This window comes from Oryza sativa, chromosome 7 (genome assembly GCF_034140825.1).
Source record: "Oryza sativa Japonica Group chromosome 7, ASM3414082v1".
Classification (NCBI taxonomy): Eukaryota; Viridiplantae; Streptophyta; class Magnoliopsida; order Poales; family Poaceae; genus Oryza; species Oryza sativa.
The window spans coordinates 455,162-480,853 of record NC_089041.1 but is presented as its reverse complement, the minus strand read 5'-3'; the positions used below and the strand labels follow the sequence as shown (position 1 = coordinate 480,853).

At 42.7% G+C, this 25,692-nt stretch overlaps 5 protein-coding genes and 1 pseudogene across 5 annotated transcripts; 4 read left to right on the top strand and 2 right to left on the bottom strand.

The window, feature by feature from the left end:
* Nucleotides 1-2,203: 2,203 nt before the first annotated feature.
* Nucleotides 2,204-3,672, bottom strand: LOC4342213 (two pore potassium channel b-like). Its single transcript, NM_001421959.1, has one exon. The coding sequence runs from the start codon at nt 3,540-3,542 to the stop codon at nt 2,493-2,495; it is 1,050 nt and encodes a 349-aa protein (NP_001408888.1). The 5' UTR covers nt 3,543-3,672; the 3' UTR covers nt 2,204-2,492.
* A 1,944-nt stretch (nt 3,673-5,616) lies between these two features.
* On the bottom strand, nt 5,617-6,564 carry LOC107281555 (senescence-specific cysteine protease SAG39). The gene has a single exon (XM_015790345.2). The coding sequence runs from the start codon at nt 6,562-6,564 to the stop codon at nt 5,617-5,619; it is 948 nt and encodes a 315-aa protein (XP_015645831.2).
* Nucleotides 6,565-10,641: 4,077 nt separating this feature from the next.
* Nucleotides 10,642-13,341, top strand: LOC4342212 (protein C2-DOMAIN ABA-RELATED 4). Its single transcript, XM_015790900.3, has 5 exons — nt 10,642-10,933; nt 11,779-11,874; nt 12,012-12,285; nt 12,917-12,955; nt 13,073-13,341. The coding sequence occupies exons 1-4, from the start codon at nt 10,823-10,825 to the stop codon at nt 12,919-12,921; spliced, it is 486 nt and encodes a 161-aa protein (XP_015646386.1). The 5' UTR covers nt 10,642-10,822; the 3' UTR covers nt 12,922-12,955; nt 13,073-13,341.
* Nucleotides 13,342-15,484: 2,143 nt separating this feature from the next.
* On the top strand, nt 15,485-16,269 carry LOC107281714 (xylanase inhibitor protein 2-like; annotated as a pseudogene).
* A 597-nt stretch (nt 16,270-16,866) lies between these two features.
* Nucleotides 16,867-19,227, top strand: LOC4342211 (GTPase activating protein 1). Its single transcript, XM_026026725.2, has 4 exons — nt 16,867-17,638; nt 17,736-18,260; nt 18,378-18,473; nt 18,597-19,227. The coding sequence occupies exons 2-4, from the start codon at nt 18,150-18,152 to the stop codon at nt 18,879-18,881; spliced, it is 492 nt and encodes a 163-aa protein (XP_025882510.1). The 5' UTR covers nt 16,867-17,638; nt 17,736-18,149; the 3' UTR covers nt 18,882-19,227.
* Nucleotides 19,228-19,485: 258 nt separating this feature from the next.
* Nucleotides 19,486-24,622, top strand: LOC4342210 (glutamate--glyoxylate aminotransferase 2). The gene is made up of 12 exons (XM_015791486.3): nt 19,486-20,015; nt 20,100-20,217; nt 20,401-20,482; nt 20,590-20,677; nt 20,791-20,949; nt 21,676-21,849; nt 22,136-22,267; nt 22,857-22,922; nt 23,394-23,458; nt 23,609-23,700; nt 23,792-23,948; nt 24,235-24,622. The coding sequence occupies exons 1-12, from the start codon at nt 19,812-19,814 to the stop codon at nt 24,353-24,355; spliced, it is 1,458 nt and encodes a 485-aa protein (XP_015646972.1). The 5' UTR covers nt 19,486-19,811; the 3' UTR covers nt 24,356-24,622.
* The last annotated feature ends 1,070 nt before the right edge of the window (nt 24,623-25,692 follow it).

Below are 25,692 nucleotides of genomic sequence, written 5' to 3'. Positions count from 1 at the left end.
TTATTAATTAACACGACTCATTATGAAAGAGAAGAACTATTCCATGGTAATTGTACCATCAGGTATGTGCTAAAAATTGTTTCTCTTTTGATGGGATCGAGATATTCACATTGAAACATAAATGAGTGAACTGATCATCCTTCTCTTTCTAGCTGATTGAACTTTTCATTGAATTGTCTAGTCCACAGCAGAACATCACGTTGAAATATATAAGTGAATTATATGTTTTCTTGGGTTACATGTAATTAATACGCACACACATCGTACTCACACCCACATATACACCCTCCAAATATACTTAAAAGTGACGAAGGCCAGCGACATTTAATTTACAGGACTTCATTGGAGGGAGCTTCTAGCTGTTACAGTTTCTCGCAGAATCAGAAGCTCCCCAAATAGTCTAGCTTTTGGTTTAGATTCTAATAAGTTGTAGTGGTAGAATTCAGAAAATGAACTAGAAGCCAAAAGCTGGCAAACCTAGTTTTTTCAAATTCTCAGAAGCTGGCTACCAATCAGTTACTTTTCAAAATCTTAAGCTCCTCCAAACAAGCTCTAAAATTACGTTGAAAGTGTTGCTTGTCGTAATAGTGCTGAGGGTAGATGGGCTGTACACCCCGAAAAAGTTTTGCGCAAAACAAAACATACTGTATAAATGAAACAATTTATATTCGACAAAGGAAACCTAGCTATTCAAGGGAATAAATCTATACCGTACGAGCCAATTTGATAATCTGTTGGTAAATGTCACTACTATATCTAATTTATCTTGCCATTTAAGTCAAAGTTCCATCGTTGCTAGGATTCTAGCAGATGAAGTCGTGTATCCAGAATACTACCATCACATTACCAGTGTTATTCGAAATTGTCTATTCTTTTTTGCTTGACCACCGTAAACTTTTACACCAAATTGGTTAACATATTAAAAAAAATTATTGTAAACGGTGCAACCATGCATATGACACCATGTCATACGAAGGGAAAGAAAATACTGCTACACATACTTAAAAAATTCTTACATAATTATTAGATGGAGATTACAAATATCTAGATTTACTTATAGCATGCCACATTTAATAAAAAAAATGTACTTACATCCTTTTCCGAGGAAAAAATAATCACGATATGCTTTGGTATGTGGTAGTGAGAAAATCAGCATTGATATTGCCGGACTAAACTGCAAATCAAAGAAAATCTTTAATGTTGTTACAGCCCCAATTTTCATTTATTTATATGCTTATCTAAATCATGTATATAGCAAACAAAAAGTTATCTGTGAGTAAAATTTTTATATGCGTGTCTTTAATGGTTCAAAAGCAAATACTGTAAATAAACTACGATAAAAAATTTAAAATTAGATTTAAAAATTAAATTTTAACCTATAAATATAAGCATAAGCCAAACTACGAGGACGGGCTTCCTGTGTCGCTCTCACACAAAAGAACCAGGGTTTCGACAGAAAAGAGAAAAAGAAAGGAAATAATGGGATTGGATGGATGGGTGTGGTGTCTTGTAATGCCACTGGGCCGACATGATTGAGAAGGCCAGCCAATAAGATTTAGGGCCCATTAACAAAAATGATCTGGTGTACCAGGGTTTGCCACGTCCACATTGCTCCATCTCTGGACAGTTCCACACACATACACACACACTCTCTCTTTCTGTCTGATTGCCTTTGCCTTTTCTTTCATCTGCAGCCATTTGTGTCCCTCGGATAATAATCATTCACTTGCTTTGTGCAACCTTTTGCCCCTTTTTCTACTTCCTCTTGAAGACTGTGCAACCTTTTTTGTTCAGATAAAGCTGCAATTTGAACACCACACATCTGTCCCCCATTTTAGTGTAAATTAAGTAATTACTTTTGAAGGTTTTGGTGTAAGTTAAATACTACTTTCGCAGGTTTTCGTGTACTAGAGCTTAAGGTGCTTTGGGGCAAATCTTAAATACTACTGCATTGCATCTGTCTCATATTACTTATCGTTTTGACTTTTTTCTTACAACGTTTGAATTAGTTATTTTATTTAAAAAATTAGTATAAATATAAAAAATAATAAGTCAAACTTAAAAAACTTTTGATAATAAAACAAGTCACAAACAAAATAAATAATAATTCCAAATTTTTTTAATAAGATAAATAATTAAACATTATAAATAAAAACTTAAAGCGAGTACGGAGGTAGTACATCACTAACTTTATATTTTGGAATAGAAGAAACATGTAACACAAAAATTTCACATTAGTGGAGTAATTTTTACATGCTACTATATCAGTTTAGTATAGTACTCCTAACAAGTCCTACTCCTACCTAGTAAAAAAAAAAGGCAAAATAGGTTATACATATAATTTTAGACAAAGAAAATGTTATACAGGCTTCAATTTGGACAACTACTAATTTCAATTGAGTAATTTACATCAGTAAATGTACAGTAGGACTAACTCTTGGAGGAGTATTTCCAAGAAAGAAAGAAAGAAAAATGGCGGTGAAATGAAATGTCTAACGCAGGGAAGGCGGCGGGTCCGGAGTAGGCTGGGCGGCGGCGAGGTCGGCGGGGGAGAGGGTGCCGGAGTGATCGGCGTCGAGGTTGTCGAACTCGTCGAGGAACTCCGATATGTCCTCCTGGCTGATCTTGCCGAGCTCCTTGAGCTTGTACAGCACGAAGTCGGCGGCCCCGACGCGGTGGTCGCCGTCGAGGTCCGCCGCCTCCAGGTCCATGTTGGTGGTCCGGCGCCGCAGCACCCACCTCGCCAGCTCCCTCTGCCGCCGCTCCGTGTACAGCTCCGCCGCGTACAGGAAGAAGAGCGCCACCACCACCGTGCTCACCGTGATCCACGCCACCGCGAACGCGCGCCCCCCCTCCGACGAGAAGCTCCGGTCGCCGTACCCCAGCGTCGTCACCGTCGCGCACACGCAGTAGAACGCGTCCACCGCCCGCATCCCCTCCACCTTCCACAGCACCACCGTCCCTGACGCCACCGCCGCCACCAGCAGCAGCCCCGCCGTGTAGAGCTTGTACCTCACCTTGTTCATCTCCATGGCGCGCACCATCGTGTGCGAGTGCAGCGCGCGGAAGAGGAGCGCCTCCTGCTTCTCGACGAGGTAGTCGGCGGCCTTGCTGAGGAAGGTGCCGACGACGGCGACGCCGGCGAAGACGAAGGCGCAGGCGAGGAGCTTGGCGGCGTCGCTGGCGGGGACGAGGTCGCCGTAGCCGACGGTGGTCATGGTGACGACGCAGAAGTAGAGGGCGTCGAGGGCGCGGGTGGTGCGGGTGCCGGACATGTGGTCCATGGCGAGGTAGAAGGCAATGGTGCCGAGGAGGAGGTACGCGACGAGGAGGAGGCCGACGAGCCGGAAGCTGGGGCGGCCGCCGCCGGTGAAGAGCGTCTTGGGAGGCGCGTCGGCCGCCGAGGAGTTGTCCTTGTCCGTGGGCGGAGGCTCGGAGGAGGGCGCCGTCCTGCATCGCCGGAACCTTCTTGCCGCTCCTTCCGGCGGCGGCTTCTGGTCGCCGCCGTCGTGAAGCAGCGGTTGTTGGTCGAGGGCCGCCATTGATTTGGTGATAATTGAGGTGGAATTTGAGCTAAGATTCAGAGGTGCAGCGATCGATCGATCATCGATGTGTGTGAAATAGAAATTGGGAACAGAAACAAAGGAGATAGAGGTGTGTCTGTGTTGGATTGGTTTCAGCATCAGACAGCAGGCAGGAAGTTAATGGATGGGGTGGTAATTAATTTAATCAGTCACTAAGAGCAATTTTAATAATATACCCCACTGTTTAGCCCTCACATTTTAGCCTCAAATTAGCCCTCAAGAATCCAAACAGATGGGCTAATTTTGAGCTAATGTGAATTAGCCCCCCTCAAAACATTAGCCCCTCCCAGGGATGCTAATGGGGCTAATTTTATATGGGGACCATCAAAAAGCTAGGCCAATATTTAGCCTACCAATTCATGACTAAACATTAGCTCTTAAAATTAGCCCTGGGCTAATCTTCCAAATATGGCATCAATCTAATAACTCATTCATATAATAGTTAGCTGTAGAAATACACTACATCATTAATACATAATCTACCCATCTTTCTCACATGGTTTATTAGAGCTCGTGCTGCAGCTGGCTACAGATCTGTAGCCCGCTTTTATTCTCTCTCTCCTCCACACAAGCAAAAATCTGACATGGCAACTTGTATAGCCCGCTTATGTCAACTCTCTCTAAGAGCAAGTTTAATAGTATAGTCAACCTGTATAGCTCCAAATCATCTATAATCAATCTAATAGTCAGTTCATACAATAATTACCTTTAAACATATACTACACAATTAATACATGGTCCCACTTGTCATACACACATATATCTTGGAGTTCATGCTGTAGCCGGCTACAAATTTATAGCCCCGCTGATCTTCTCCCTTATCTTTTATCTTCTCGAAATAAGTTTATAGCTGGCTTATAGTCTGCTATGGTGTAGTACTGCTCTAAGTAGGTGATTACTCCGCAGCATCCGGATTGGATAGGTTTTGCTTAGGTGTGATAAATGAATGGGTGTGACGTGTCTGTTGTGATGCCGATGCCGGCGGGGAGGTGGCTGGTTGCTGTGTCGGTACGGACCTATTCTTTTCTTCACATGTGCGAATATATTGGTTACTGCTCCAGCTGTGAAGGCAAAGCTGAGTTGTAAACAGCTACCCGGTTCATTTTCGTTAAGCACATTTTTCGATCCAAATGCTACACGGTGTGTCTCGTAAAATATATATATAAAAATTTCTTTAAAAATTAAACAAATATATTTTGTAAATAAAAAAATGCTTACTAATTGATTAGTCGTGCAACTAATTATCTATATCATTTATGTGTGCCTGATTAGCTTAGCTAATAAACCTTACCAAACACAGTATAAATGATACTCTCTTTTAGGAGTACATAGGATACATTTTTCTTTTCTAAAAAATTCTAAATAAAATATAAAAATAAAAATTTCCAAATTTAAATTCCTTGGAAAAAAAATAACACGAGTAAATTTTATACTCCTAAATTAATCCCTTTTATTTAATTATGCATGCCACCTATATGATCAGGGGTGGACCGGGCCTCAAGCCACTGGGCCATGACCCTGATGCCTCCTGGACTGCAAGCCCACTGTGCTGAGTATGCAACTTCTTACCATGCAAACCTCGAGAACTTCAAACCAGAACTCGATGCAGTTGATGGGAGCATGGATTCTAATTTAGCTATGGCGAATAACAATTCAGCGTCGTTATCTTTGAATACTTTTTAGTCAGAAATCATCATAAGCAATTCTTTTACTTGTAAGTAATAAGTCAATGAAAGCCTTTATTCATTGGATATACGTGTTACATGTACTATATATGAATCAAGGCCATGCATATCCATGATCCATATGGAGAGCTCGATCGAGCCACCAATTAATTAATTAACGGTATTTAGAAACATAACTAAATCAGTTAATTAATCCAATAAAGGGATTAATAACAATGTCGACAACGTTATTTATTCATTAATTAACTAATTCTTCTGTATGCGATCGAGCTGCAGCCATAGACGTCGACGTATTTCTTCTTCTTTTTCGTCGTCGTCAAGCTAGGAGCAGCTTGTCCTTCTTCTTCCTAGGCAGAGACGACAGGGTAGGACGGCGCCATGGCGACACCGCACGCGCCCTGGCTGCCGACGTCCTTCTCCAGCTTCATGTATCCGCCGTCCCCCCAGGTTGTTCCCCACGAGTTCTTGATGATCCAGTAGCCGCCGCCGCCGCTCCCGTCCGCCTCCGCGCCGTACCCCACCACCGCCACCGCGTGGTCCAGCTTCGTCCCGCAGCTGTCCGCCGTGAACACCCCGCTGCCGTAGTGCCGGAACATGGCGCCGCTCCCCTCGATGGCCACCGACACCGGCTGGCTCGCCACGGCGGCGGCCAGCGACCCCTCGTCGTTGGGGTTCACGCGCTGGTAGCCGCTGATGGTGGCGGCGACGCCCGACGCCGACGACGAGGCGTCGAACTGGCACGCCCCCTGCGCGCCCTGGTAGGCGTAGGCCGCCTCGGTGGTGACGCCGCCGCTGTTGGCCATGTACTGGAACGCATTGTCGAGGCTACCGCCGGTGCAGCCGCCGTTGTCGGCGCAGTCGAGCAGCTGCTGCTCCGACAGGGACACCAGCTCGCCGGTGGTGATCTGGTGGATGCCCTCCACGGCGGCCACCGTCGAGAAGGCCCAGCAGCAACCGCAGGATCGTTGGTTCTTGACGCCGGTGACGGCGCCTTGCTGCCGCCAGTCAACCTCGGCCGGCTGCTGGTCATCCTCCGACGAGAGGCGGGTGGTGGCGTTAGCTGCGGCGTACATGGTATTGGCCGGGTTGTAGCCGGTGTACATGGCGGCGAACTCGGCGTCGGTGAGGTCGGTGAAGCGGTTGGTGGCGAGGCGGTAGCGCTTGTTGCCGGCGGCGTTGGAGCGGTCGATGAGGTCCACGTTGGCCTTGAACACCCGGAACCGGCGAGCCTTCTCGGCGGCGTCCTTGTACGTGCGCCCGTGCTCCGCCATCCACTTGTCGTGCCTCGCCTCCATCGTGCCGGCGCGGCTGGCCATAGTCACCTTCGCCATTGTCGACAGGCCGCCGGCGACGACGAGCAGCAGCGAGGCTGCCATGACCTGCAGCTTACTACTAGTACGAGCCATATGATGATTAATCAACGACTTAATTAGTTACCTAGTGTAACTAATTAATGTAGCTAGCTAGCTTATTACTCGAAGCTATTAGAGGTGTGTGTGCTGTGCGCGGTGTGGTTTGGTTTGGTTTTGGAGGAGGGGCTAGGGTTTATATAGATTGCATGATCGATCAAGTACGTACACTACACATGCATGGGAGTAAGCTGAAAACATCACCTGTAATCCTGCATTATTTATGTTTTCTCAAGTCCTCCCCCTGCCACATTAATGTAGAAACTTACCAGGTTTGATCAATTCCATAGCAGATCATTAACTAGCTAGTAATTTCAACCAAAGTAATTGAGCTAACTCATCTAGCTAGCTGGCATAATGGAGTGGAGTATATCTTACGATGTGCCTCGAACTAGATGATCTCGCGCGCAGTCCTGAATGTGGATGGTGGACTTTCTAGATTATAATTCCATTAATTCCGAGCCGTCCCCTCCCCGCCCGAGCGGATCATTTCCTGCCTAATCAATTTGACCGGAAAATTAATGTAAGCTCATATATGTTTCAACTTTGACCACTAACTTATTAATAACTTTTAGATTATATATATATATATATATATACACTCGTGCTCCATGGAGTATGGGCTCTAATAGAATCCACCGTATACGTGCTTTGAGATCCGTGCTACATAAACCGGAGTATTATACATCTTAACGGGTTAAACCCAATTAGATCTTTCCATCAGCAATAGGCATGCATGATTTGCATGCATGCATGTACTGACGTGATTGAGTTTCCATTTATACGTTCACTCCTATTGTTTCCATATAAACTTTCATGCACATACTTTCCATTTGAAATATTAATATGATTGCGTGATAATTGATTATCGAAATTTAAAATGACTTTCCATATTTGAAATATTAACATTATCACGCTAATATTTATTTCCAAAAATCTGAGATTGCACTAAATCGAATCCACTAATTTTTGATTTTTTTTTGCTTATTTCCATCAATACGAGTAGACATGTCATTTCATTCTAATACACACTCCACTTTGGGCTCCACGCTGTTACACCGCCGCACGTCGGCGAACTTCTTCATCGCCGAGTCGTTGTGCTACCAGACGTGCCTGAGCATCTTCGTCGTGGGCTGCTGATTGTTCGTGAGAGTCTTGGACGTACGCAGCCGGTTATCCACAATCTTCGTCGCCAATCAGTTGCGCCGCCGAACATCCACGAGCTTCTTCTTTGCGCCCGCTCGTCGTTCGCGACAATCGCAGCAGTCGCTTGTTGTTCGCGACTCCATCCCAAGCTCGCTCCTCGCCCCACGACGTAATTTTCGGCTTCCAGTTCCTCCGCTTGAATCTTATCAGCGAACCACGTTCAGGTATGTGCTCCATCCATCCATCTTTTCTGGTTTATGTTTCATGTGGCTGAGGCACTACTCAATATATTCAATGTTTTATTCCAATATATTCATGCATCATGATCAGTACCTATTGTTATTTTTCAACGTCCAGTGTAATCATTTCCCATTGTTTGTTTTTTATAGGAGACATATGCAGATATCCTCGCTGATGTCAAGATTGGAGTTGATCCTCCCAAGTTGCTCGTTCGTCATGATAGGGATCAATTTGAAGATCAGGCAAAACCAGCGACCCTGAAAGCGTGCGTGGATTGCAACCCATCTGACAACAAATAATAATCTATGTTGCTCCTTTGTATTAAGAATCATATATTGTAATAATCACCTCGTGGCACCTACTCCCTCCGTCCCAAAAAAATGCAAACCGTGGGTTCCCGTGCCAACGTTTGACTGTCCGTCTTATATGAAATTTTTTTATAATTAGTATTTTTATTATTGTTAGATGATAAAACATGATTAATACTTTATGCATGATTTATCTTTTTAATTTTTTCCATAATTTTTTCAAATAAGACAGATGGTCAAATGTTAGGCACGGAAACCAGGGTTTGTCTTTTTTTGGGACGGAGGAAGTAGCTTTGAACAATGTTAATTTTACTTTAGTTGCTGGACAATTTTTCTTATTGTATTATTCCAATCGAAATAGTATAACTGTTTGCCCAAATTTCGTGTCTGTTATCCATAAATTAGCTAAACTTTCATATTTGTATTCTGGGTCATATTCCGGGTCATAGTATACCTAAGTTTTAGATCGCATACCCAGATTTCTGTACACACATAGGGTATGTACGTATATTTGGGTCTGTATTTTAATCTTGTTCCCATTAACTGAATACCCGGTATATTTGGGGACATACTTATATTTGGGTCTATATTTTAAACTTGTTTTCCTAAACTGAGTACCCGGCATATTTGGTTATATACGTCTGTTTGTGTCTATATTTTCAACTTCTCCCAAACTGAAAACTTGGTATATTTGGGTATATATTTTCAACTCTTGCGTATATACACGTCGTACGTCATATAAGTATAGCTAATTTTACTTCGAATACCCAAATTTTTTATCATAAACTTAATACATAATAACATGAAAATTTGATCATGGTCTGTGATTTTTTTCCCTTACATACACAATCTTTGAGTATATGCCCATGACACATGTTTGTACTCATAACCTTATATAACAAACCACAATTTTTGCATAAACCGAATAAACAATACACATGTCTTTTGTTTTAAATTTTAAATAGAACTATTTGGATAGATGTCATATTGAATTTTAAACCCAACCTTTTGGCAAATAGAAAATGCGAGAAATTCAATATGACAACCATATATGAAGATACATTTTTCATGCCGTGCGAATTTATTTCAGGCCCATTAAGAACTAATATCCGCGTTCATACCTAATATTTGGGTATATTTGGTTCCAGTAATCAAAAATCAAGTGTGTATATTCTATGTATAAATATGGAAATATAGCCATAGTGCATATTTTGTACGTCTAATAGCTAAATTAATGACGCCATAAATGGAAGTATATAGGTATGGATATATTACCATATACCCAGCCGTAATATATTTCCAAATACCTAGTTTCCTTTTTCCAAAATGCCGCTGATCAGTATTTCCATATACTTAGTTCCCGTGTTGCCAAATACCGAGGATCAGTTTCTAGAATTAGATACTTAGTTTAGGATAATTCCTTTTGTTTTTCCATATAATTAGTTTCAATTTTCCAATTTTCGCACTTTCCATGATTCGTACATATATTACCATTTATTCAAACCCCAACTTCGGGCAAGTGATTTTCCATATTTTCGTGATACTATTCCTAATTGTATGGCATTAAAAGTTTCCATTTTGAACTTTACACGCAATTATGGAAATTCTATCATCCGAATTGCATGCATGCATTGAAACGTATTAATTCAGTGTATTTACTATCTATAACTACGTTCAAATATATGGAATTCATTCACTGTTAATAGCTATATTCTTAACGGGTGTATAACCATTAAGCTAATATACCAAAATGACTGCACCGATCATCCACGATCCTACGGCTCCCGACATTGGAGCCCATACTTCATGGTGCCCCATCCGGGCGTCCTATATATATATATATATATATATATATATATATATATATATATATATATATATATATATATATATATATATATATATATAGAGAGAGAGAGAGAGAGAGAGAGAGAGAGAGAGAGAGAGAGAGAGAGAGAGAGAGAGAGAGAGAGAGAGAGAGAGAGAGAGAGAGAGAGAGAGAGAGAGAGAGAGAGAGAGAGAGAGAGAGAGAGAGAGAGAGAGAGAGAGAGAGAGATTAATGCTTGTATAATCACTAGTATTGTACACCATGACATTAGAGAAAAATTTGTGCATTCCACTAATTCGTGACATGCATCTATCTGCATCTGGGATTTTCTGAAAATAGCACGCTAGACATATAATAAATCCTCCAAATGTGCCAAACAACAGGAGCCATGCATGAGACCTTCAACGCAAGTTCCAAAAGAAAATGGTCTACTCCTCTAATAATTAATATGAGGTCACAATCTCTTAAACATTTCTGGCCGCTAACAAAAATGGGAAACACGCATGAATGGTAACTGATCGATGCTAAATTTCAATAAGACGAACAACGGACAGTGGGTTCTTTCTTTTTTCTCTGCATTTTAATAAAGGCAAGGAAGAGCAGGACAAGGAGGAAATTAAAGATGTCTGATCTTCCAGGGTTCCTGAGCGTGAGAGTGCTGCGAGGGGTAAACCTTGTTAGTCGTGATGCCGGCGGCAGTGATCCCTATGTTGTGCTTCACCTGGACAATCAGGTAGCCTGCCTCTTCTTTTCTTTAGCTATATATTAATCGTTAAAATCTATTAATTCTCCGATTTGTTCATAATTTTTGAGATCCACAAGCACAAGGACTTGAACATTGACATTATATATACTGTTTTGGATGTGCTGCTATATTTTTAAGTAGTTAACTGTAGATGCACTTTAATGTTTTATACTATTGCAAATTAATTTTAACTGTGGGGACAGGACAGTAAACAAAGCCCATGTTTAGTTCGTGTGCCAATTTTTTTTAAAGTATACGGATACACATTTAAAGTATTAAATGTAGACTAATAACAAAACAAATTACAGATTCCGCTTCTAAACTATGAGATGAATTTATTAAGCCTAATTAATCCGTCATTAGCAAATGTTTACTATAGCATCACATTGTTAAATCATGGCGTAATTAGGCTCAAAAAATTCGTCTCGCAATTTACATGTAAACTGTACAATTGGTTTTTTTCGTCCACATTTAATGCTCTATGTATGTGTTCAAACATTTGATGTGACGAAATTTTTGGAAGTTTGAAGGAAACTAAACACTGTCAAAGTACAACAACGTTCACCTTTCTTTTTTTTTTTTACAACTATCGAAAACAGAAAAGTAATGGTAATGTGCACAAGGAATCCATTTATTTCTTTACCTGATTATCCAATAGTACTGGTATGCCCAGTAAAGAAGACTTAAATTACAGATAGACTAAATAAGATAACGAGTTGATGAGATGTGATGTGCTAACCTATTTGACAACAACAGTTCTTTAATTATAGCGTCAAGTTTCTTCATCAACATTTTGTATCAACTCTAATTTGTCATTTTATTTGCCTACACAGAAATTAAAGACAGGTGTGGTAAAGAAGACAACAAACCCAGTTTGGAACGAAGAGCTGACTTTAGCTGTCAGGAATCCAGAAACACCTATCCAGCTAGTAAGCATCTGTATCTCTATACTTATATCAAATGCTCAAACACTAAACTAAGTAGACAGTTCTTACCACTCTTACTGAATTTTTTTTTCAAAAAGACAGGAAACTTACGATATAGGCTGCCTCTTTTTCTCAAACAGGAGGTATTTGACAAGGACACATTCAGTAAAGATGACCAGATGGGTGACGCAGAGTTCGACATTGAGGCGCTGATGCAAATCGTGAGGATGGATCTGCAGGACATCCGCAGTGGCACCGTCGTACGCACCGTGCGACCCGGCAGACAGTGCTGCCTAGCAGACGAGAGTCACATTGTGTGGGAGAATGGTCAGATTGTGCAAGACATGCTTCTCAAGTTGAGAAATGTTGAGACCGGCGTGGTGCACCTGCAGCTGAAATGGGTGAACATTCCAGGTATGTACTCTGCACAATTATAAGGCTGGGGTGCTGGATTCGGACTCATGATACGTCAACATTTAGCATAATAGCACTAGATGGTCAAGTACAAAAGATTTGGCATAAAGAGATCAAAAGATTAGAACAGATTGTCCACTGTTTACTATTATTACCGGATTCATGCTAGAAATGATGCATTCAGATTAGCAAAACACCATTATTATTAATCATGTTGAAACCAGTAGCAGGTTTAATTTGTTTAACATTTTTATTTTATGATTTATCTTGTTGAACCAATAGCAGTAATGGTAGAGGATTTGTATCAATAACAACCTGCATGACATAGTGTTCCAACTTGAATCTTCAGAGAGTAAGCCTGTTGCAATTGAATCAAGAGTATTTGGACATCGATCTTACGAGAAAAAGAAAAGAGTATCGGACATCCAGTCTTGTCCATTGTTCATTGCTATTGCCTAAAATCCTAGCATCTTTCAGACTAACTTTTTTTTAAAGATAATAACGGATTAAACAATCCAGCCTACACAGCCAGTCTTTCAGACTAAGTAGTAATTAGGATGATTTTATATGCTATCTCTTGCAAGCTGCAGCAGTTGGCAAAGGTAATCTAACGAATTTTCTTTCACATTAGGCTGAAGAAGAATCTGAATTTCGGTACATTCATGCAAAGGTAAAATGTTATAGAGTAAATGTAATATTGGCTTTATTAAGTTTTCCTCCTCTAGACCTGTTGATCATTCATCGGCACATCGGAAACTAATCTAACATAAGCAATTTGATGGTGCAGATATTGGTTCCTCAAATTGGTGAAGAAACCGGTGTTGTTTTGTTTCAGCATTTTGCCATACACATTAATTGTTGTGTTGTTCTTCAGACTGTATGTAGCTGCCTGTATATGTATGTAATTTCTGTGACAATGTTGATCAGACTTCAGAGTATATGCATTTTGCCATACACATTGCTGTGCTGTTGTTGTTGTTGTTCAAGACTATATATATGTACTTCAGCTGCGTGCATATGTAATTTCTATGACAATGATGGGAATTCCAAATGCAAGTCTTGTTTGAAACAAAGATACATACTGTGGTTGATATGAATGGATCGATAAAAATGAATGCATTTTACTGGAGCAGAGCTGAAGATGAACACGTACGTACTTTCCGTCGGAGTCGCCTAGAACCGCTTGCTTCCTACTGTCGCGGCGGAGGGGACGTCACCAGCCGGAGCTCAGGAGTGGAGCCACTCAAGGGATTGAAAGAATCGCCCAATTCGAGGACCGGAGCGGCAAATCCTGGAGAAACTGATGAAGTCACCATATGTGTCTCACCGTCGATGGGTACGTCGCCTACCACTGAAAGCACAACGTCGTTAAATCCTAGAAAATTCGCTCCCATGGGGAGTCGAACCCAGGACCTCAGGTGCTACTGAGGCTCTTGTAACTACTAGGCTACAGGCCCTTTCGCAAGAATCGCCCAATTTTCCTAAGCCGATCAAGTGGTCCCGATCGAGAGTGAGGGATGGGGAATAATCCCTTCGGCACGGAAAACGAAGCAGACCATTCGAGATTTCTAATTCACACGTACGCGCCCCGGGCGCGCACTTCTGGCCCACGGCCCACGCGTGTCGCGGTGCCGTCGACGCTATGAATCGCGATGCCGTTGATGCTCTAAAGATCAGTTTTTTTCTGGTGCTTTTTTTAAAGTAACGTAACTAACTATATTAGTTAAGGATAATAATAGTAGTTAAGGAAATATTTTTTTTCTTTTTGGGAGATTTTTTTTACTAATAGATTGAAAATTTTTAAGTTACATTTGAAAACTTTTGACTTAAGATTTAAACTTTGAAGTTAAATTTTAAAAACTTTCAACTAAGGTTTGAAAACTTTCAACTCGAGATTTGAAAACTTTCAACTTTCATCTCAAATTTGAAAAACTTTCAACCCAGATTTGAAAACTTTTAACTCGAGATTTGAAAACTTTCAACTTTTATCTCAAATTTGAAAAACTTTCAACCTAGATTTGAAAACTTTCAACCCAGATTTGAAAACTTTCAACTCGAGATTTGAAAACTTGCAAATCAGATTAAAAAATTTTAAGTTAAGATTTAAAAATTTTTAAGTCAAGATTTTAAAACTTTCAACTCAAAACATTCAAAAAAATATGTGTGCTAAAAAGATTTAAAAAAGTAATTAGAAAAAAGGACAAAAAAAGGAAAATAATCATTGTAAAAACGAATAAAATGGCATGGGGGAGCCGGGACGCGCCAGCAACTTTGCTGGCGCGCACGCGCGAATTAGCAACACCTCAGACCATTAGCACGTGATTAATTAAGTATTAGCTAAATTTTTTTCGTAAAATAGATCAATATGAATTTTTAAGCAACTTTTATATATAAACTTTTTTTTTAAAAAAAAATACACAGTTTAACAGCTTGGGAAGCGTACGCGCGAAAAAGGAGGTGGCGGGAAGCAGCGCACCCAAAGACGTACCAACTGGAGGAAAAAATACACCCAAGGTCCCTCAACTTGTCATCGAGTTACAATATCGTCCTTGAACCGCAAAACCGGATATGACGCATCCCCCAAGTTACAAAACCAGTGCAAACTATGTCCCTGGGCGGTTTTGACTCCGGTTTTGTCCTATGTAGCAGCTGACTCAGCGTGGGACCCATGTGGGCCCCATGCGTCAGCCACTTCTTCCCTCCCCTCTCCACCTCTCTTTCTCCCTCTCCTCTCTTTCCCAATCTGCACGGGCGGCGCGTGAGGAGCAGCTGCACGGGCGGCGGCCGGCGGGCGCAGGCGGCTTGGGGAGGAGCTGCGCGCGGGCGGCGAGCGACGGAGGCTGGGCGGGCGGGCGACGTCCGGCGGGGGAGGAGCTAGGCGGCGGTGCACGAGCTCCTCGCCGGACGAACGCTAGACCGGCTCCGCCATGTCGGCCGCGAGGAGGTGGCGCGCCTCGTCGGCTCGCTCAGCCGGAGTGCCGCCGACGACGTTTACGCAAATGACCTGAGAATTTGAGATCATTGCCATCTTGCTGTTCTCCTTCAAGCCCTATCAACAAGATTGACACGATTAAGCACTGGATCGAGATATGATCGATCGAGCAGCACCGACGAACTAGCCGCCGATCATAGAGTCAAATGCTCACATCTCAAAAGCTTCAATCCACGTGGACGAATCAATCCATTAAACTTGTACGCATGCACATCACGCACGAACACCACAACACAAGAGGACATGAAGCTTCACCTGCAAATCTCTCTATAAATACATGGCAAAACCATCAACCTAGCTAGCACACAGCAACTTACACATGGGCCTCGTGCACGCACTCCTCCCCTTAGCAGGAGCAGCACGCTACGCCGCCGCCAGCGACGGCCGACGACCCGGGCCTCGCCGTCTACTGGGGCCGCCACAAGGAGGAAGGCTCCCTGAGAGAGGCCTGCGACACCGGCCGCTACAACACCGTCATCATCACCTTCTACAACGTCTTCGGCTACGGCCGCTACTCGCTCGACATCTCCGGCCACCCGCTCGCCGCCGTCGGTGCCGACATCAAGCACTGCCAGTCCAGGGGCATCACCGTGCTCCTCTCCATCGGCGGCCAGGGCGGCGGCTACTCCCTCCCCACCAAGGCCTCCGCCGCTGACGTCGCCGACAACCTGATCTGGAACGCCTACCTAGGCGGCCACCGCGCCGGCGTGCACCGCCCCTTCGGCGACGACGCGGCGGTGGACGGCATCGACTTCTTCATTGACCAGGGCGGCGCCGACCACTACGACGACCTCGCCCGGCTGCTCAACGGCTACAACAAGTATTACGATGACCTCGCCCTGCAGGTTTAACGTGCTGGTGAGCTCCGCCGTCTCGGCGACCACGCTCCACATCTCCTCCGTGTCATTGTCGTCGCCGGCCCATCACCAATTCACCATGCGAGAGACGATGTCGCTGGTGAGGCCCATCAGCGCGGCGTCGGCGTCGACGTGCTCGCCGTTGGCGGCACTCCGACTGAGCGAGCCGACGAGGCGCGCCACCTCCTCGCGGCCGACGTGGCGGAGCCGGTCTAGCGTTCGTCCGGCGAGGAGCTCGTGCACCGCCGCCCAGCCTCCGCCGCCCGCCGCCTGCCGCCCGCGCGCGGCTCCTCCCCACGCCGCCTGCGCCCGCCGGCCGCCGCCCGTGCCGCTGCTCCCCGCGCGCCGCCCGTGGAGATTGGAAAAGAGAGGAGAGAGAGGAAGAGAGGTGGAGAGGGGAGGGAAGAAGAGGCTGACGCGTGGGGCCCACGTGGGTCCCACGCTGAGTCAGCTGCCACATAGGACAAAACCGGACTCAAAACCGCCTCGGGACCTAGTTTACACTGGTTTTGTAAATTGAGGGATGCGTTATATCCGGTTTTGTGGTTCGAGGACGATATTGTAACTCGACGACAAGTTGAGGGACCTTGGGTGTACTTTTTCCCCAATTGGACCACAAATTCTTTCTTTCTGTTACGTGCGGCCCATATTTGTTGGGCCGTAACGGAATTTGGAATTTATGCGGCCCAAGAACGGGACTGGGATTTGTTGGGCCCTCCCGCAGGTGCGCTCAGACTCGCCGTCGCTCCCCCAATCGGCCGCCGCCTCCGCCGCGTCTCGTCCACTTGAAGAGCAACATCTCTTTCACTCCTCGAACCCTAGCACCTCCAAATCAATCATTCTCGATCTCCGCGCGAGAATGAGATCCTCCTCCACCTCCAGCCTCCAGGTACGCCCCCGACTCCATTGCTCTCATTTGTGAGGGTTGTATGACATCCATCTGCGGCGGGGCGGGGCGGGTGGAGACGCCGCCCATTTCTTCTCAACACGGCTAGCATGCGACAGAGGAAGCCCTCAAACTGATGGGCTAGGATGCTTGGCTTCGATTCGATGTTGGTGCTATATGATTATCACAAGACTTCGTGTTAATCTTTCTAATCATTACCCATCACCAACTGCTACTTCATTTTACACTTGCTGCTTTAATTTATTTACCTTACATTTTGCTACTCACATAAACTTTGTTCCAGAAACATTGTTTGAAAATATGGTGATTTTTTTAACTATTGTTGATAAAAACTTGGTGCTGTTATGGACCTGGCCTGATCTGTGGTGGCGAATGAGTGAGGGGATGGCATCACTCTATATATGCGAAAAGCCGAAAACAGCCATGTGTTCTGCTCTTTGTTCCTTTTTGTTTAAGTTTTGTTGCTGGGATAACACTTTGTAGCCTGCCTCTCATGAATCATGATGGAAATGGAAGGGGTCTCCCTCTTCTGGCTATAATACATTTGCTTCTCAAATATTACAGTACATTTCTAAAGGAAAGAAAAAAAAAGATATGGTAAATTGAAACTTCCATGCCTTTTTCCATATCTATTTATAGGTTTTGCACGTGTTGTCCAAATGTGATCCTTTATAGAGGTCACACCTTTATCCAGGTTTCTTATCCGAGCTAATCGAAATCCAAGAACAAAAATACTACTGTGGCAAAAAAGAATAAGGAAGAACATAAGGAACTCCCACATGTCCAAAAATGGAAGCAATTAGTTTGGTTTCAATACAGGCCACAAAAGAAATGGTCAGCTCAACTCCTACGGTTGAGGCTCACACCTCATTCACCCTGTCCTGAGCAATCCTTTTTAGGCTCCTTCCTGCAAGGCTGCAACTATATAGGCCGATGAGGACAGAAGGGGGAAAAAACACAGGCGCATTCTACCGAGAGGCACAGGGGTTGCAAGAAGTCGCCTAATTCTCCTATTGAATTAGGCACATCTTCGCCCCCACATTGCCTCTCATTGTAAAATAGTATCAACTGATAATCCACAGGAACTAAACAACAATTAAATCCAATTATGGACGGATTGGTAGGCCTCTTGAAAATACGGGTGGTGCGTGGGATTAACCTTGCCTACCGCGACACAAGAGGCAGTGATCCATATGTCGTCCTTCGCCTCGGCAAGCAAGTATGATTACTTTTTTGTTTTTATATCTCTAGCGATTTGCCTCATCTCCATCTCTTTTGTTTGAGTATATATTGTTCTCAGTGTCTTACCGAGTTTTGTGTTTTGATCATATTACAGAAAGTGAAGACTAGTGTAAAGAAGAAATCTGTGAATCCTATTTGGCATGAAGAGCTAACTTTGTCGATCATGAACCCTATTGCACCGATTAAGCTTGTGAGTGGATGTTGTTTTCTTACAAGCATGTGTACTAACTGATTATGATATTTCATGTTCAACCCTGTTTTTTTTTAATGAATGCTCACATTGCGGATTTTCTTCTTCTGTTGAAATAAACAGGGGGTGTTTGACAAAGACACTTTCAGTAGAGACGACCCAATGGGAGATGCAGAAATAGACCTGGAGCCCTTCATGGAAGTTCTGAACATGGACCCGGAGAACATTCGGAATGGTTCCATCATAAAAACAATTCGACCATCCAACCAGAACTGCCTTGCTGATGAGAGTCACCTATTCTGGAGGAATGGTAAATTTGTCCAGGACATTATTCTCCGACTTAGAAACGTCGAGAGTGGTGAGCTGCAAGTGCAACTGCAATGGGTGAAAATTCCTGGCAGGCACTAAGTGTCTCATGGCCATTGGGAGATCTTGGCTACTGAGATATCATTGACATTTCCGAATGCCAAAACATATATTGTGCGAAATGGATCATGTCAACCATTGGGGCTGTAAATACTGTGCAAAAAATGAATCATGTCAAGCACGTTTTGATGTGGAGGTTGTGACCAGCAAAGGGTTCATCAGGTTAGTCAATGTCTGTAGGAAAGGAAAATGATGTTAAAATGTTGTTGCCGAAATGTATTGGGAGCATGATCAGTAAAGCTTGGGATGACATAATCAAATAGTACAAACGATAGGACCATGTTTGCCTGTGCTTTTGCAACAAATCAATCACAAATACTGTTTCTCATGTGGAATTCTTCTTCAGTGTCGTGGCAATCACTATCTGAACTTTTGCCTGAACCTCAACTTTTATCATCTTAAACAGTATTATATCCTGTTATCTTGAGAATTGCTTGCTGCTTAACGTGGCTCGATGCAGTCAAGTGGGCGAATTCATTTTTGCGATTCTGAAAGTGAACCCCTTCTCTAGTAGCAGTAACATTTTTTTTGCCTGAATTTCTACGGAGATGAGAGTAAGGGACAAGTTCAACTGAAAGGGAGAGGCAAAGAAGACGATGATGCCTTTGTTCGTCGTCGTCGTCGGCGATGGCTGTGGACCGCAGGCGAGGTGATAACCCAACCAGTGGCCATTGATCCTCTTATCCTCCCGCGGCGACGACGAGCGGATGCCATCTCCTCCTCCCCGCATTATCCGCAGTTGCAGCGCACGGGGCGCAACAGGACAATAGGATAAATTCCACAATTCCAGTAGCCTACAAATTCTCACCTGCTCCCCTGTTTCTTGGTTCCCCTTCCTCTCTCATCAGCACACACTGTCACCACAACAGCCACCAACTCCTCTCAACTTCTTGATCCGGCGGCGGCGGCAAGATGTTCGGCGGCGGCGGCGGCGGCGGGAGGAAGCCGCTGGACTACGAGGAGCTGAACGAGAACGTGAAGAAGGTGCAGTACGCGGTGCGGGGGGAGCTGTACCTGCGCGCCTCCGAGCTCCAGAAGGAGGGCAAGAAGATCATCTTCACCAACGTCGGCAACCCACACGCGCTCGGCCAGAAGCCGCTCACCTTCCCCCGCCAGGTCACTACTCCTCTTTCTTTCTTCTTCCTCTACTACTAGTAGATTCGATCGATTGATTTCTCCCTATTCTGTTGTGTTGTGCAGGTTGTGGCGCTGTGCCAGGCCCCCTTCCTGCTCGATGATCCCAACGTCGGCCTTATCTTCCCCGCCGACGCCATCGCGCGGGCCAAGCACTACCTCGCCATGGCACCCGGTGGACTAGGTATCACAGTCACACACAACTCTAGTGTTCTTGGCAAACCTATCATGTATCCTTTCCTCAATCGAAATGCTCCCATAAGTTGTCAACTTTAGCTTCCTTGCAAAAGCCTTTTTAGTTGTGTATGTAGTTCTTCTCTCGTAGCCCATACACGCGAGCTCGTTGACTCAGGTTTTATGTAATCAGGTGCTTACAGTGATTCCCGAGGTATCCCTGGTATTAGGAAGGAAGTCGCCGAGTTCATCGAGAGGCGTGATGGTTATCCAAGGTCAGAATGATCAAGAGTACTCATGACAAGTCTCAACTGGTGGTGTTCTTTTACATCATAGCTTTCTTGGGCCATATTCTCACACCTGTATCCTATACCTATTGCAGTGATCCAGAACTTATTTACCTCACAGATGGTGCCAGCAAAGGTGTGATGCAAATGCTGAATACCATTATCAGAAATGAGAGAGATGGGGTATGTTATTATTCCTTAAAAGCTATATTTGCCCTGATTAATTCAGTGCTATTTCTACTGAAGACTAATTTCACCCCATCTGATTCAACCGAGATGTGTACCTTCCTTCGCAGATTCTGGTTCCTGTTCCACAATACCCGCTTTATTCTGCTGCCATTTCCCTCTTTGGTGGTTCTCTCGTGCCATACTACTTAGAAGAAGAGGCTAACTGGGGACTTGACTTCGTCAATCTCCGACAGACTGTGGCGTCAGCGCGGTCAAAGGGAATCACTGTGAGTGTTTTACAGAAATTTGGGAGTCACGGTATCTTATTCAGTCATTCATGCAATTACTGTAAATGAGTTCATTACCATGTTCCTGCATACAAAAAACAATACCCCAAGTAAAATAGCAATATCAATGTAATATTGATGAGTTCAAGTCTCTCTAAGTGGAAAATGGTCACTGGAATCAACCTCCTCACCACCGGCCATCGGCGTGTTCTCTTGATCAGTTCAAATCTTTGAGTCATTTCTATAAGGCTTTGTTCAATAATTCATCAAAAATAGAAAGGCTTATATGAAGTTCTAAAGCATGTATGATTGAAACATGTCCCTTGGAGAGGAACCACCGAACCACACTCATTCTGTAATGTTATACTCCTGTGTAAGCAGTAAGGGGTACATATTGTTTTTGCATCTGGTGGAAAGCTATCCTTTTCTTAACCAGTTCCGATAATCATATCCTCATGTTATCTTCACTGGCTCACCTAAAACCTCTGCTAGCTCTTGGACAGAAACGCTAGCCGTTAGGTTGGAGGAACACTTTGCTAGTCATTATCTAGCATGCAAAAAGATGCCCACTTGATGATTTATGTCCATCAGTACACTTTGTTTTGGTTCCTCTTTTCCATGCTTATATTTCTTCCCCTTTCTTTTATTTTCAATCATGCTGTTTGCATAAAAATGTAGCATTTATACTATCTGTATTCAGCTTTGATGTTATTTTTTCTTCCATAGGTTCGAGCAATGGTGATTATCAACCCAGGAAACCCTACTGGCCAATGCCTTAGTGAAGGAAACATAAAGGAACTTCTCAAATTCTGCTTCCATGAGAACTTAGTTCTGCTTGCAGATGAAGTCTATCAACAGAACATTTATCAAGATGAGCGCCCATTTATAAGTGCTAGAAAGGTAACTTTTGATTTCTGACCCGTGATGCTTTATCATGAATACAACATTTCCCAACCTTTTACTTTCATGTGGTATACCAAAAATTAAAATGAACATAATAAGTTGCCTTCAAGTACCAGATGGAACCAAGTTAATTAATAGCTGCTCCTTTTGATGTGGAAATTTAATAGTTTTTTTCACTTATAAATAACTAATACATGAGTTTATGCCCTAATATTGATTACTTTGATCAATTGTAAACTATTCTGATTGCTGATGTTAACATGGACTTTCTCAATTTCTTCAGGTTCTGTTTGACATGGGTCCTCCTATGAGCAGGGAAGTTCAGCTGGTTTCTTTCCATACTGTGTCAAAAGGATATTGGGGGGAGTGTGGACAACGTGGAGGGTATTTTGAAATGACAAATCTTCCTCCCAAGGTGATGCCATTATAGAATATGTGATTGATCTCAAAAGATCGTGATTCAAATTTCTAGTCTTTACTATATAGATTTATAGAATGCAGCTACACAAAAATGTAGATGCAGATACTAGAAAAGATGTTACATTCTTCATGCCATGTTGCAAAGTCTAATAGAGAATATGCTAGTTTCTTGTTGTTATATTTGGTCCACAGTAAAATAGTGTATATGTTGAACTATGTAATATAATCCAGTAGCCCATCCTGCTAACTAGGTTGGTGTAGTTACATTTGTTGCACCGAAATATTCCCTTACTAGAGTGGTCTTTGTCAGTCTCAGAAACTTGAGTATGAACAACGTAAACTGGAGTTTGCAAGTTTGCAACTCTTAGGTTTGTCCAATTTCCAAACTGTAAACTTAATGTTTGACAAATTTTGAAGAGCCTTTGGCAGTTGAAATATTAAGCTTTTAGATAAGATTAAGCACTCGCACAAGATTGGTTATAGATCATGTAATGTAAGATTTTACTTTGAAGTTTGGATAGTAGCACAGATACCATTTTTCTGTTTGCTTGTGATCTAATTACGTTCCTCATTTCATATGACAGACAGTAGACGAGATCTACAAGGTTGCATCAATCGCACTCAGTCCAAATGTTCCTGGGCAGATCTTTGTAAGTCAAACAATATTCATTGTTTTTGTGCAATTATCTAAAACAGCTTTCCGTTCTTCCAGTGGCCAAACCACAAGCTTTAAAACTGGAAATATGATATCCTTAATTTATCCATGGAGCATTACTCAAAATTTCGGTGCCCTGAGATGCCCAAAAATATCCAGATTTTTTTTCCATGGATTGCAACAATAATAGATGAGAGCATCTAAATAATCCCTTATTTGGTCAGTCCATATGTTGGTGATGAGCACAATGGCTTACTTTATTAGCATATAATGCTGCACCTTGAAAATATGTCTCTGTGGGCTACAGCCTTACAAGGAATAGCAAACATGCATTTCTTTTTGTGTTAGAGTTATTCAATGTGGTCTTAGTTCCTGAAACAGTTTAGTTGCAACTGTACTAATTTTCTTGAAGTTATGTTACTTTGCTTTAACAAGTTAATAAAAATGGTTTTAATGTCATTTACAGATGGGTTTAATGGTTAACCCTCCTAAGCCTGGAGATATCTCTTATCTGAAGTTTTCTGCTGAAAGGTATATACTTTCCCTTCTCATCATTTTAATCCATGTCTGCATTTTCAAGGAAAAGAAGACCTACACGGGTATTCAGTTATTCAGTATTTATTTCCTCTGGTAGTAATTTCGAGTGTTCTATGTATAATGTGCCTCCTGATGATGTTGCAGCAAGTCTATCCTCGAGTCTTTGAGGAGGAGAGCACGCCTGATGACAGATGGTTTCAATAGTTGCCGAAATGTTGTCTGCAATTTCACAGAAGGTGACATTAACATATGAGCCCCTTCCTTTATGGCAATAGGAGAAAATGAAGCAGCTTCTCTAATAATGCTCTTCCAATTATGTTGTTGCAGGAGCTATGTACTCTTTCCCCCAAATACGCTTACCACCAAAAGCTATAGATGCAGCCAAAAGGGCTGGCAAAGCGGCCGATGTTTTCTACTGCCTCAAGCTTCTTGAAGCAACTGGAATATCCACTGTTCCAGGGTCAGGTTTCGGACAAAAAGAAGGGTAGGTGTTTCCCTTACATATACATATGTATCTTCAAAGTTTCATAAACATCAGAGATCTCTCAACTAGACATGACTCAGGAGTACCTGAATTTATCCTTTCCAATCAAATTTTTAGATTTATTTGGCAGTTAAGCGTTTTCTAACTTCCAAAAGGACTGGTAGAAAGCATTTGAACCATACATCTGACTTGTCTTCTTGATAGGAAATCTGAAAAGATATCACTGACGATTTTTTGTGTGTATATATAAGTAAGTAAACTGATGCATGGTTGGTGTGCACTGCAGGGTGTTCCACCTGAGGACGACCATCCTGCCAGCTGAGGAGGACATGCCTGCCATCATGACCAGCTTCAAGAAGTTCAACGACACTTTCATGGATCAGTACGATGGCTACTCCAGGATGTGAAATGAAAACAAGATGAGCACTACCCCAGGAGAAGAGAGAAAGAATCTGCCTCAGCGTGGCTGATCGAGCAGTTATAATTAAAAGGCACTGTTAATTAATTAATTAATCAATCAATCGAAAGGCTAATTATTTGCTGCAACAATCTGTAACTCGATCTACTGAAGGAAAAAAAAAACTTCTTGTCCTTGATATGCATGATGTATAGATAAAATTATTTCTGCTCTTTGGGAATTGAATAATACGGGCGCACCCACCGGTTACAGTCTACTATACATGGTCCTGTCTGTAAGGCTGCAGTAGCGAACTATTTCTATGTTTTGATACTGTGAACAAGTTGCTTGGCAAGTCACTTGTGCTGGCTGAAATATAATGCAGATCAATATATGATCAGATCAATGCAGAATTATACATTGGTCTCTAAATTAAGGCAGAGATTTTTGGAAGTAGCACAGTCAGAGACAGACATTAAAGGGGATTATACAGTTGGTTGTTGATGGATTGTAGGTGAATTGAGCAGCATCATGCTCACGCACACAGTAAATCACATATCATCAAATTGGGGGGTTTCTTCTGACTTGTGCCGGCTTGGCGTCTGCTGCGTGCATAAATGTCAACTCTCTTCACTTCAATGATCGTTTAGCTCTATCCAGAATCCAGTATTACATTACTCCCTCCGTCAAGACATGATGCTCGTACTAGAAGATGTACGGGAAGTCGACAAAATTATTGTTGAGATCAAACCGAAACGAACTCTTCCGGATGCAAACGAAGCTCCAATTTGACAAAGGCTGCAAATTTTGCAACGAACGAGTCCAGTCCACAGATCTAAGCGCACGACCTCGTGGGAGACCGTTGTACTGTATATATTAAAGTCAGGAGATGAGCTCATTCTTCAGGAAAAAAAAATCACCATAGATTAAATTAACAATAATATAATCACCACCAGACCCGACTCACTTCTGACCAGACCTGTTCTCTGTCCAAATTAGCAGACATATTTTTTTTAAAAAAAAGACATGCTTTAATTTAGAGGGAGATCTATACTCACTCTGATCCTAAATACGAACATTAGCAAATACTTCGTCCATCACAAAATAAATCAATTTCTAGGTTTAAATTTTATCTCAAAATAAATCAACTTCTACCTTGTTGCCTACCCTTATTCGCAAATCAAGAAATTTTATTCTTTAAATATCACTCACCTACCCATTTATCAATACAACTCTTCTATTTATTAGGGATATTATGATCATTTGTCTTTCCCCTTAACTTCATATTGGGAAGTTGATATTTGATATTTTGTGGGACAAAGGAGTACTAAGAATAAAATGAAAGAT

Coding starts and splice junctions, on each gene's coding strand:
- LOC4342213 (NM_001421959.1), bottom strand. CDS start 3,542: ATGGCGGCCCTCGACCAACAACCGCTGCTTCACGACGGCGGCGACCAG.
- LOC4342210 (XM_015791486.3), top strand. CDS start 19,812: ATGTTCGGCGGCGGCGGCGGCGGCGGGAGGAAGCCGCTGGACTACGAG. Junction 20,218..20,400: donor CATGGCACCCGGTGGACTAG/GTATCACAGTCA, acceptor TTATGTAATCAG/GTGCTTACAGTGATTCCCGA. Junction 21,850..22,135: donor CATTTATAAGTGCTAGAAAG/GTAACTTTTGAT, acceptor CAATTTCTTCAG/GTTCTGTTTGACATGGGTCC.
- LOC107281555 (XM_015790345.2), bottom strand. CDS start 6,564: ATGGAGGCGAGGCACGACAAGTGGATGGCGGAGCACGGGCGCACGTAC.
- LOC4342212 (XM_015790900.3), top strand. CDS start 10,823: ATGTCTGATCTTCCAGGGTTCCTGAGCGTGAGAGTGCTGCGAGGGGTA. Junction 10,934..11,778: donor TGCTTCACCTGGACAATCAG/GTAGCCTGCCTC, acceptor TTGCCTACACAG/AAATTAAAGACAGGTGTGGT. Junction 11,875..12,011: donor CAGAAACACCTATCCAGCTA/GTAAGCATCTGT, acceptor TTTCTCAAACAG/GAGGTATTTGACAAGGACAC.
- LOC4342211 (XM_026026725.2), top strand. CDS start 18,150: ATGGACGGATTGGTAGGCCTCTTGAAAATACGGGTGGTGCGTGGGATT. Junction 18,261..18,377: donor TCCTTCGCCTCGGCAAGCAA/GTATGATTACTT, acceptor ATCATATTACAG/AAAGTGAAGACTAGTGTAAA. Junction 18,474..18,596: donor CTATTGCACCGATTAAGCTT/GTGAGTGGATGT, acceptor TGAAATAAACAG/GGGGTGTTTGACAAAGACAC.